Genomic DNA, 12566 nt, shown 5'->3' on the forward strand with positions numbered 1-12566 from the left:
ATCTATGGAATATCTAGAAGTAGAGGTGCAAGTCAGCACTGGCTGATCTGAGTGAAGTACTGTTCAGATGGGATTAGTTTTACATGTGGAGGTGGAGTGATGTAAGTATTACATTAGTGATTTTAGTCCCATCCAAATCCACCATGTCAATAATTTTTATAGATTGCACACTCACACTACAGTAAACATTCGAATGGCTTTTACCTACTATAAAACAAACTCTAGAATTAACCCCAGATTATATTGGTCTCATGCAAACTGTTTCATCATATCTTGTGGGATAGGAAATTTAACAGGTTTGTGTAAAAAGGCACTCAAAGAGGCATATATTGGTATTGAGCAGATTTATATTTCTCCCCTTAAGTAAATAAACCTAAATTTTAAAACATAAAAAATGACAGAAAGAAGTTTAACTAAATGTGGCTATACTGGCTGTTGGTGGTCCCATGCTGTTGACAAAGCTAACACATCAAGTAATAATACTCATAAAAATACATTTTCTAAATAGCATTTGTCCAAAAGAAAAAAGAGACCAACAAAGAAGTCATCTATGAAACACAAGAACATTCCAAGGGAATCAAAACAAGTGGGCGAAAGGAAGGCAAAGCAAAACACAACAGCACAACGATTTTCTTTTTGTTAAGATGTACACCTTTAACAGAAATGGCAAAATGAACAGAACAGAACTGGTTATAACCTTCAAAGGGGATCAAGATTGATAGCTTTATAGGGTGTTAGGAGAAACTAAATTACAGTTATGTTAAATGTTTGGCTGTGCAAAACTTTTTTGGTGTGCATGAATTGAGTAAATCCCATCCCTGTAATTTATACCAAGATTTCTTATCCCGTGCGAAGTGATTTACATGAGCAGAATAATTTTTGAAGAAGACGGATGTGTTCTTGTTAATGCTGTGAGTGTGGCATGTTCTACCAGTTGGTGCTGTACTCTTTGACTCCTCAGGGAAGCAGATGAAGCAGACACCACGCTCTCTGGCAGACTGGCCCATGCTGAGGACAGGATCAAAGCTCTTCAGTCATGTTAGTATCGATTAAAACCATACACCACTTAGGCTTGGTAAAAGGTCAAAGGTAAAGTGTTAACTGTGTTCATTCTGTTTGTTCACAGCACTGAACAAAGCCCAGTCGGAGCTGCAGGAGCTGAGGTGTAAATATGACCAAGAAATGGCTGCAAAGTAAGCCTTTATGACTACTGAAATGTTTTTAATCTATCTGCCCTCATCATTAGTACTTTCTTTTTTTAGTGTTGTCAAATTTCTATTCATTGTATCTAGTTTATCTAATAACATTCACTCTATCACAGTTTTTCTCTTCATGCCACATCTGCCTACAACAGATAATCACTGTTTCCAAGTCTAACAACAGTTTTACTTGATGGCTGCGTCCAAAACGTCGAAGAAGTAACATTAGCAGCACGTACAGTAGGATTGAATGTAATATTGTGTGTAGTTTTGGACGTGGCTGTTTCTCAAGCTAGGAACTATTTTTCCTATTCTGTCATAACCAGACACATCTTTTGTGTTCTCTAAGGTTGTGGTTCCCTATTCTGGACCTGGATTCGCCCTGGCTTGCACGTAGTATTTTACTCAGAGACATTTCATCCATTATGGTTACCATTAGCAAGGAAAACATATACATAACTTTTTCTACTAAACACTTTTATACATTTGTTTGATATATGTCTGTGAAACTTGCTGGAGGGTTGGAAAAATGAATGCCAGTTTATAAGTTATATGTACAAGAATCCTATCCTATTACAAGCTGTTGCTGTCTCTGTTTGTGCTGCAGCACCCCTGTGGATTCCAAAATCTTCATTAGATTGCACTGTCTTTAGCCAATCAGCAGTGCAGAACAATACTTGCTAAGGGCGCTAGATAAAATGCTCTTGACTAATCGAGTAGCCATTGCTTGGCAAAATTAACACGCTTTACAATGACTGGCTACATTTTCTCTAATTCAAAGCTTATGACAGCCGGTTTAGTAGACGAGGCAAACGTAACACAGCCTCCTGATACAGTTGAGGCACTTATATGCATTGACATGTTATTTTGCTAGACCTTTATCTTATGAATATTTCATATATTTGTGTCCAATTTTGTGCAGACACAATACAGCAGTGTGTGTTTTTGAACAGGCTATTTGTGATAGAGTTCAGTTACTTTTGTGCTGTTTATCACTAGTGTCCAGCTGTTTTGCCATTTGTTTTTGTTGTATGCTCCATTCTGTCTGTTGCTTTGTCTGTCATTATGTTGGCTTGAGAAGGATTGTAGAGCCTATATGGCACTTTTGAGACCAGTCTCAGGTATGAGTTTTGCACAGCATTCATTCAAACATAGCATAGGGATAACACAGATTGCAAAGGACGTTGCAATCTAGCAACACCTTAGCAACCACCTGGGATACCACTGCGTTGACCTAATAACACCTTAACAGCTGCCTGGGATTCCATAGTAACAGCCAAGTAATACCTTAGCAACCGCCTGGGATAACATGACCACACCTTAGCAACCACCTGGGATTTCTTAGCAATAGCTTTGTCAGGCCAGCTTAAAATTCATTTGCAAATGTTCCCTTTCTAGTTTCACATGCATTATATCTATAACACAGCATGCTTATATATAAATATATATATATATATATATATATATATATATATAGAAATTGTGTTTTATTTTTTTGTGAGGCACCTGGTTTATAACTCTCACTCAGACATAAGCATTAAGCATTAAGAATTAAGTTTGCATGTTCTCCACAGGGGGAGACATTACATCACTCAAGTAGCTTTTATGTGCATCATTAGAATGGTTATAATAATAATAGTAATAGAACTATTATGGCTATCATATAAATAACATTAGTTTTTTAACTAGGTTGTAGATGACTACAGTAAGGATACAGTAGTATCAGTGACACAGTGTGTATAGGGCAAAGCAGCTGAGTCCAGAATGAGACTGGATCACTGTATTAAAGTGATTAATAATGGCACCCCTCCCTTTTGGCAAATCCATGTGCCACTACTGGTTTTCCCTGCTCTAAAACACATGCTTCAACACAGAAGGGACTTGTTAATTAGCTGTTGAGTTGATCAGGTGTGTTAAAGCAGGGTAAACACCAAAATACACAGGGAAGCCCTGTTCCGAAGATTCCATTCTCCAATCATGTCCCCTTAAACCATATATCCACTTGAATTATTGTATTTTCAAGGTTTATCTCCATCTTGGATGTCTTTACGGCTCCCTCTATGCATGTGCGTGCCCGGCACTGAGCAGCAGGATGCTAGCCTTCTCTCTCAGTTTGTCTGCTTGGCTCTGGCTGTCGGCCTCTGACAGACCTGAAGAAGGATTGCTCCATTTACAGATTGCCTCAGCAAACACTTGGGCCTGTCATCATCTCCCGACATAATGTTTCCAGCTCACGCCTCGAACGAATCTGGAACTCATACGAGGGGGGCTGTCAATAGGCATTCGCAGTAAATGGCCGCTTTGTTCGGTTCTGCTATGGTAGGCCCGAGAACGCTCAACTAATGGATTTTCTTCCAGGCTTAATCCATGCCGCAATTGAACTGAAAGTTTTCAGATAAAGCGTGCACTCTCCATTCGGTTGGATTTGAAGAATTTTCCATTTGACTCCCTCTCTCTCTTTCTGTCTCTCTCTCTCTGTCTTTTTCTCTCCCTTTCTGTGATGTTCAGCAGCAGTATTTGAGAACTACTGGCCCAACAGCTCTTTAGCTTTTTGGCTGCTGTTCTGATGCTACACGTACTTCAGCAATCTTTCTCAAAGCTTGGCCAGATATACCTAGGAATTCATTAGCGCAGCCACTTATTTACCCCAAGAGAGAGGAACAAAGTCACGCTTAAGTGTGGTATGGCGAGTTCAAAAGGTGGTATGGAGTCTTGAGTGGCGCCTATCTCTCTGATTTTGCTCTTAAAGCAAATGTGCTCTAATTGAGAGGGGATCTTTGTTTAGAGAAACCTCGGAGATTCGTGTATTTAATCAATCTTTCAGCCTTCCTCATTATTCAGCCTCTCCACCTTTTGAAAATCAACTCCCTGATGACTGAGAGGAAACTGTTGAACTTCAAACAAACCTTATGAATAATCTCCCCGAGACGCTATTCAAATGAGAGCTCTCTGATTGTTGGGAGTGTGTAGGCATGTCGAGATGTGATGTCGAATAATGCGCGATAGATGTGACTCACTCTGCTTTAATGACAGGAGACCTTGCTTCTTCTTCCTCTCCTTTTTTTCCTCATTTCAGCGACTTTCTCCAGCTCTTAGCAACTTTGGAGGGGGTTTTGTAATCCGGCTGTTTTTTGTTTACGACGGAGAGGCTGTTTTATGAACGGTTTGAAATTGGAGCAGATATGCATTGTGTGGCAGTGACGGCTTCGGTTCCTGGAGTAACGCATTTGTTGCGAGGGCGTGTGCCGTATGTTGATGAACGGCGAAGATAAAAGACGGTTTGGTTACAAGAATTTTTGTGTGGTGATGCATACAGAGGCATATTGTCAATATTGATGCTGTATGACCTAAAATGTTGTCGTTGTTGTTTGACGCCCCGGCGTTTATTGTGTCTTCCAGAGCGGAGGAAGTGGGCACGCTCAGGACGAACCTGGAGAAGGCCAACCAGGTGAGTGCAGGCCTCTCCACTCCGCTGCTGATTGAGGATCCTGCATTTGTTAAGATAATCACCTTTTGTAATCAAGCCTTGGGGCTTTAATTAGACGCCCCTGCAGCCCCTCTTCCTCTGCCCCCGCCCTCCGCGCTCTCAGGGCCCCCGTGATTAGCCGTCTGCCTTTCTGCAGGCAGCGGAGGGCCACCAGACAGCGGAGTGCGATGGCTGCTGAGAGAGAGGCGTGATGCAGCGCGGAGCGGAGTGGCGAGAGCGCGGGGAGGCTGTTAGTTGCCTCGTCGCACTGATTGCTTCCTTTTTTTCCTTTTTTTTCCTTTCCGCAGCGATTTTCTTTTTCTCCCCTTCGCCAGCAGCTCTTAGATAAATGTTCCGAAAATGAGTCATTAATTAGCAGGCCGTGTGTGACAGAGCAGGTAAACAGTTTGGGAAGAAAGTGCCTGCGAGTAAACACTCAACTCAGCAGAACAGGACGAGAGAGAGACAGACAGAAATAGTGTGCATTCTTTCCTTCACTCAGCTCTCTCTCCCGTTTCTGTTTATAGAAAGTCTACAGTTTTTTGCTATACTGTTTCAGTTTACATAGTTTATTATATAGGTATGTAACAAATTACATGCAGGTAAATTTTCTAGGGCTGTCAAATGCTTAAAATGATTAATCTAAGTGAATTGCATTATTTTGCATAATTAATCCCAATTAATTGCATTTGTCGTATTGGCTCAAATTTGACCATGAAGAAAGATGCAGTTGCCAGTTTTTATCACTGCTGTCCAGTGAGAACAACAGCGATTGAATGTTCCGACCAGTGACTGTATATATATTATATACACTAACTGGCCACTTCATTAAGTACACCTCCTTGTTTCTACAGTCTGTTTTATCAGCTTCACTTACCATATAGTTGCACTTTGTAGTTTTACACTTGTAGGCAGTAGTCCATCTGTTTCTCTGCATACTTTGTTAGCCCTCTTTCACACTGTTCTTCAATGACAGGACCACCACTTTTGGTATTATTTGGGTGGTAGATCATTCTCAGCACTGCAGTAACGCTGATGTGGTGGTGGTGTGTTAGTGTGTTGCGCTTCATCCTACACTAATATGAAGGGGTCAAAGGATCAGACTAGAAAACAGGCTTAGAGTATTTCATGTATTTCATTAATGTCTGAACTTTCACAGGAGTAAAATTTACTGAAGATTTACAGTCTGTATTGACAGGTTTGATTCTGAGCTTCTGACTTTTTCCATTTGTTTCAGTGTCAGTATCAGACTGTGGACAGCTAACTTTTCATAAGATTTAAATTAAAATAAAACATCTCTCCAATTTACAAACAGACATGATACTGATTGAAAGATTACAGTCAGCCCAGAACATCCACTTGTGGGAATGTGTGTGATAAATTCAGTCATCCAAAATGATGGTGTGCTTTTGTTTAATGAAGGTAGCGATGCACCAGTGTGGAAGTTCTTGGCTGAAACTGAAACTCAGAGCACACTGGGCCTTAAGCCGAAAGCCGAAAACAAGCTTGACAATAGGGCTGCAGCCAACAGCTACTTTTGTAATCGATATGCTTTATTTTTCGATAAGTTGAGAAGTGAAAATCTGCAAATATAGTCTAGCAGTAATGTTTCATTCAGCAAATTAAAAATACAAGGATTATTCTTATTTTATAAACGCATAAAATACCTACCCTGTTTTCTTATTTTTATTTTCTAAAAAGGGCTTTTAGATTTAGAGCAACAGATTTTCTGCAATGGTGTCGAAAATGCCACTCTTTACATCCAAGTCCAAGGCTGGTTTTTTGTATTTCTTGTTCAATGATGCATCAAAAATAAATGAAATAGCCTCTGTGTGGTGGATTACATAATGTAATGACTTTGATATTACAGATCTTACACTAACAGTGCAGTTATCAGACATGTCAGATATGGAGACCTAAAGCAGTTCACCATACTTAATAACTGCGTCAGTAGTTTTTATATATATATATATATATACAATTTTATCAGTCTACATGCAAATCCTAAAAACAGAGTTTTAAAAAATCTCTAATTTTTGTGTGGAAAGAGGGATAAATTTATCTGAAATGTTTTCATCATTTTCTGTTTTTGGGTCGTGCACAACACTGTAGTGCAGTTAGCGCTGTCTGTATTTCACATCACGTAAATAAGATGTGCAAACATCAAGCCAGCTAATCCATGGCTTGATTCGTTGCCAACAATTTTTTTATCATCAGTATTATCAATCATGTCAATTAATTGTTGCAGCCCTACTTTACAATCAGTAAAACAGTTTATATAAAATAAGCTTACTAAAATGATTACAGTAGATGTAAAAACTGAGGATACAGATGGCGAGCGCATGCTAGCAGGGACTTTCTACTTATTGCTTTGCAGTATTCTGTGTGTTGAACAGTATGTCTTGTTTTTAAATTGTATTAATCCTGTAGTGGAGAAGTTCTTCACTGCTCTAACCCGTCTTGATACTTTGCATGAGCAGTGATTACAAATCACTTGTGTAATGTCCCTCATAGAAACTGTAAAATAATCCCACATGTTGTATTAGATCAGTTTAATTTTTTTTTCTTTTTGGACATTTTTCTCATTTTTTCTCTTTCTTCTGTTTTTTTCTTCAGCACATTCTAGTTAATGGTTTATGTTTTTCTGTGAGCTCTTGGTAAAGTTAATTAGCAGGTTTGTATATTTATTAAGTAACTGTCATAAGTAAGTAAGTAATAATGCTACTACTACTAGTAATAATAATAAGTAAATTTAGTAAGCAGGTTACAGTGGGTTACTAAGCAGGCCCTTCTGCCATTCAGAAAGTTTGCACTTTCACAGCGCTGCAGTTTTACTGTTTTAGCAGTTCATGTTTTAAGATGTACTTTCAGAGAGCAGCTGCACTTTACATGTACACATAAGTAATGCTGACAGCTCTTGTAAAGCTGGACTGTGTGTTTGATGACAGAGAGCAGAGCTGGCCCAGAGGGAGGTGGAACGTCTGAGAGAACAGCTCGCCAGTGCCCGCAGCACTTCTAAAGGGAGTGGCCCCTCCGACGAGGGCCCCAGCGAGGTACGAAAACTTTGACATTAAAGAGAGAAAACTGCACTTCGTGAAAGCTCACAAAGTCTTCCCTTCTTCCCAAACGATATTGAGAAGAAAGAGTCACTTGTCCATACTGTAGCCCTCACACTACTGCCTCCTCATTAGTGACTCTTTGAAGCAATATGATTATAGGAAACTGGAGTGAGAGAGAGAGGGGCAGACATTTTGAAGTTGAAACAGGATTTTCATGTTTTTTTTCTTCTACTTCTCCCCCCACTTGCTCTCCACACTGCCGTTCTGGTCCCCATCTCAGGGGAGAGGAGAGAGGGATGAGAAGGACGAGTGCTCGCCATCACGGCTGGAGGCGGTGCTGTTCTCTAAGGACAGAGAGATCCTGCGCCTGCTCGAGAATGTCCAGAGGCTGCAGTTCACTCTGCAGGAAGTGCAGGACTCCTCAGCCAGTCAGATCGCAGAGCTGGAGCGCCAGCTGGCCTATAAGAGTGAAGCTATAGAAGTAAGTGGAGCTCAAAAGTTTCAGCAGTTAAAAAGACGAAAACTTCAGGCCGCAACAGTCTTAGTTATTTTTCTGGTTTTGTTGTGCAGGAGTCTTTCTTTCTTTCTTTTCTTCATTCTTCTTTCTCCCATACTCCTTTTTTTATCATCTTGTTTGTTCTTAAATGCACAAGTGTAGGCCTGGAGAGTCTATATTTGTTTGGTTTTTCTCAGATTTTATTATTATAATTTTGACTGTTTTGGATTTGCTTCATCATTTATCAGCATGTTAAATATTTTTCTTTTTCTAGCTTGCTGCTGCAAGTCTACAGTAAATTCTCCCTGTTTGCTAGGTCATATTAAATTTATTAATATATTAAAATAATACCACACTTGACTAATGCCATCAACTATCCATCAGCTTTTTCATGAGCCGAATCAGGTCTGTATGAGCTGGAAAACATAAAATGTTTCACTTCACAAAGAAAGCTGGGAAACACGGCTGCAGTGGAGTGGAAGGAGCTGTAGTTTGTGTAGAGGCATATGATTGGCTCATACAAAACAGCGACCTTGCTATTCGTTTGCCATAAGTGTTTGTCGGCACAGCATTCAGGCATGTTTCTGCACTTGTGTGTTTTTTGCTTGCGCTGGTTGCTACACAACAAGACGTGCTAACACTCTAGCAGATTAAAGAGTTGGCAGAGTTAGTTAGAAGAAGTGAAACAAATATACTGTTGCTATTTTTATCATATTCTTTCTCTGCTTGCAACGGAAAAAGAATTCGTCCTTCATTCTGTGTAGAAGTTCATTGAAGAACGCAGCAGGTGAATGCATATGCAAGACTCTGCTCACCCTGCTGTGAATCCATTAGGGCTCTATGCTAAAACAAGAGATATCACTTATAATATTCCTGTTTTCTTTCTTTCTGATGTTTCGTTCATTTGTCTTTGACAGAGATTAGAGGCTAAACTGCAGTCTCAGCTCGACTATGAAGAGATCAAAACAGAGCTCAGGTAAAAAGCAAAGTCAAATAATATTAATAAAACAAATTTGAGTTAAAGGAAAAGTGCATAGATTACAATTGGCAATGTGTCACTATTAGTAAGGACAGTCTTCCTCTTCTCCCCCCTACAGCATTCTAAAAGCAATGAAACTGGCATCCGCAAATGGAAGCTCATCCCAGGTGAGAGATCTGGCTTTAAAAATTGTGAGCTTTCATTGCTCAGGGTTACTTCCCATCTCTGTTCCGCATTATATTGGCATGTTGTTCACCGCCACCCAAAACAATAGACAAATGAGTTCAGTTTACCACAAAAAGCACCTTTGTTTTTCTTTCAATAGTCCAGATCTGTCAATGAGGAAACTCTGCCGCGATGCAAGTGAATGCCTCGCTAGCCTTCATCCATAATGTGGATGTGCGCACCCACAGCCACTAGCATTGATTAATCAGAGTTTAACTGCCTCTGTGTGTGCGTACAGGAATCTGCCAAAGCTGCAGAGGCACTGTTGCTGGACAAAGAGGCCTTCCTTCCCTCCCACAAATTTCTGATGGACAAAGCCAGAGTCCTACACAGTAATGGTAAGGCAACGATGTCTCTCAGTTGATTTGTACATTTTCCACTAGTTTTTCTTTAATCAGCTTGCTATGACTTAACATGTTAGGCGCTAACCTGTATTATTCTGAGGAAAACAATATCATACATGTAAATATTAGTAACAATACTTATGGAAGTAGAGGAGAGTTGGGCACAATCCAACACATTTTGTTTTGCTAAATAATTTGAACAAGATTAATGATATTTATGCAAGCAACCTGCACAATTCTGCTACAAATAAAAACTGGCACAAGCCAAAACACAAATGTTACAACTTAGCCCACAGGTGGGATTAAGGAAGCCTAAAAAGTCTGATTAATCAGTTAATTCAACACAGTTCTATGTTGTTTGAATCAGATAAGCTTTCCAACCAAAATGCATAAAAATATGTCCAGCAAAATAAATATGATGGGAAATGTGGCAAACTTATTTTTAACTGAAAACTAGAAGAGGGACTATCAGCATGACAAAATGAAAAAATGTATTTACATGACATCTGTTGAATGCTTTTGGTGAATTTGTGACAACTTCCAAATACAGTTTTGAATTTATATGGGGTGAAATGGACTTCTGTCCTTGTTTATTTGGGGAGGCTTAGTTGTAAAAACTAACCCCAACGTGTGGAGGCTGTATTTAGCCTGTCTGGCTCTCCTCTCAGTTATTTACATGCTTCAAAACAGTGCTATATTACAGCCCCTAAGAAAGTGATTAAATTATATAGGTTTAATTTTTTTGATGTGTGCACATAATTAAGTAAAAAAGTTAGTTGTTTGGTACAAAAACGTTCCTTAGGGTGAATCTCAAGGAATATCTGGGTGATTGAAGTCAGAATTCATAGTGCTATGGTAAGATGAGACAGTGACCAAAAGCATGTTCTGTTGTTTCATATTACATTTTGCCCAGTGTTATGTTTGCCCCACTCTCTCCTACTACTTTGTATAGTAGGGAAGGGTAATATATAAGAGAGATAATGACATAGCCTATGTGTTTTATACCTTTGTTGTGATGTCAGCACTGATCAACACTCAAGACTTTTCAGGTGTTTAAACCACCTTTGGAGCACAATATGTTTGATATTAATTTAAACAGCAGTTTGGAAAAGAAAACTACTCTTCATAGCAATATGAAATATAAAGATAAAGCAGAGTTTTGGAAAATGTTCTAGCAGCAAAAAAATACTATTTTATGGAGAGTCTAATGGTGACATTCACTAATAGCCTTATAATACATAAACAAGTCTACTTTGCAGATGCAGAACATTAATATTTTGTACTTTCTTCTTGTTTTCCATTAAGAAGACCAATCCGATGGCTCCAGTAAGGACCTTAGCCGGCCTATGGGCTCATACTCCTCCCCTCCAGGGGTGTTACCAATGGATGGTCAGTCCTCCTCTAGTCCAGGACCGCCCAATCCTGATGGGGCTTCGACGGCTCACGACCTCCCACGTCCTTTCTCAGTCTCCCCTTTCTCTGGCGATAAGCTTGCTGGAGAGCAGCTCCTGCAGAAGCAGCTTCTCTCTCCTCACTTCAAAAGGGACGGCTCCTCTCTCCTGGCCTTCCCCACTGCCCTGTTCGCGGCAAAAGCTGCCCTCATGTCAGCCAATCCGGGTTCTTCAGGCCCCGTGGCCATGGAGACAGGTTTACCCAGCAGCGACCAATCAGAAAGCGGGAGCTCAGGTGGTGGGGACGAAGATCAGCTGGACACGGCTGAGATAGCCTATCAGGTGAAAGAGCAGCTGCTCAAACACAATATTGGTCAGCGGGTATTCGGGCACTATGTGCTGGGCCTCTCCCAAGGCTCTGTCAGTGAGATTCTGGCCCGGCCCAAACCGTGGAGGAAGCTGACGGTCAAAGGGAAGGAGCCCTTCATCAAGATGAAGCAGTTCCTGTCTGACGAGCAGAACATCCTGGCCTTGCGTACAATTCAGGTTCGCCAGAGAGGTGAGTGGATCTTACTGGCATCATGGCTCATGAAGGGGTGGAAATGGGCCAGCCCTGTTCTGTGAGTAAAAATTGAGACGGAACGGCAATTCTGGCTCAGATGTCAAAAACCTGTAATTGTTTTAATAGGGAAACCATGTGTAGTTTTAGTGTGTTTTAAAGTTGCTGATACACTTCAGGTACTGGATGATTATGGCAGTCTTATGAGAATGTTCAGTGACATGTGGTATGAATTCTGAACGTTCTCATATTAAGGTTTAGAGGTCTGCATGGGTATTAAATTGAAGCATCAACCTGACCCGTACCCGTGACTTTGAGAACCAACCCAATCAGGCTGGACTGGTACTGCTAAATTTGAGACCTGTACCCAACAAGAACCCACTCGTACACATTAACAGAGATGGATTACAGCAGACAGAATTTTTATTTATTTATTTTTTTTACTAAAGAAGTATTAAAATAGATGTGGAAAATTTAAGACTATAAAATGTCGGTGTATTAAATGTGTTACATTTTGGGACCTCCACTGCAGGCATATTTGAATGGATCAGTTATCGGCTAAAATAATTTCTTCTGCTGTTGTAAAGGAACCATAAACAAACATTATCCACAACCTGCAATGAGGCACGTTTTCAGAAGGTAGCAAATCTCTTTAAATGTCTGAAGTGTGGAACTGCTTTAAGGTGGAAAATAAAAAACATTTAATATCTGCAATGCCTGTGTTTCTACAGTGTTTGCGTGAAAAGCTGCCTAAACAACGTATAAAATAAACCCCTCATCACGTGGGGAAATGGGGGAAAACTCCAAATTTTCTTCTGCGACCAGTTAGAAACAAAACTATCACAGGA

General features: G+C 40.2%; 1 protein-coding gene across 1 annotated transcript in view; it reads left to right on the forward strand.

Annotated features, from left to right (window-relative positions):
- The window catches only part of cux2b (cut-like homeobox 2b), a 164144-nt gene that overhangs the window by 136762 nt on the left and 14816 nt on the right, over window positions 1-12566 (forward strand). The window contains exons 7-15 of the mRNA XM_036578838.1: window positions 962-1038; window positions 1127-1193; window positions 4599-4647; window positions 7614-7718; window positions 8005-8205; window positions 9138-9196; window positions 9318-9366; window positions 9663-9762; window positions 11074-11718. Coding sequence (XP_036434731.1) covers window positions 962-1038; window positions 1127-1193; window positions 4599-4647; window positions 7614-7718; window positions 8005-8205; window positions 9138-9196; window positions 9318-9366; window positions 9663-9762; window positions 11074-11718 — 1352 coding nt within the window. The remainder of the gene's footprint in view (window positions 1-961; window positions 1039-1126; window positions 1194-4598; window positions 4648-7613; window positions 7719-8004; window positions 8206-9137; window positions 9197-9317; window positions 9367-9662; window positions 9763-11073; window positions 11719-12566) is intronic.

Source organism: Colossoma macropomum, unplaced genomic scaffold, assembly GCF_904425465.1.
Source record: "Colossoma macropomum unplaced genomic scaffold, Colossoma_macropomum, whole genome shotgun sequence".
NCBI classification, from domain to species: Eukaryota; Metazoa; Chordata; class Actinopteri; order Characiformes; family Serrasalmidae; genus Colossoma; species Colossoma macropomum.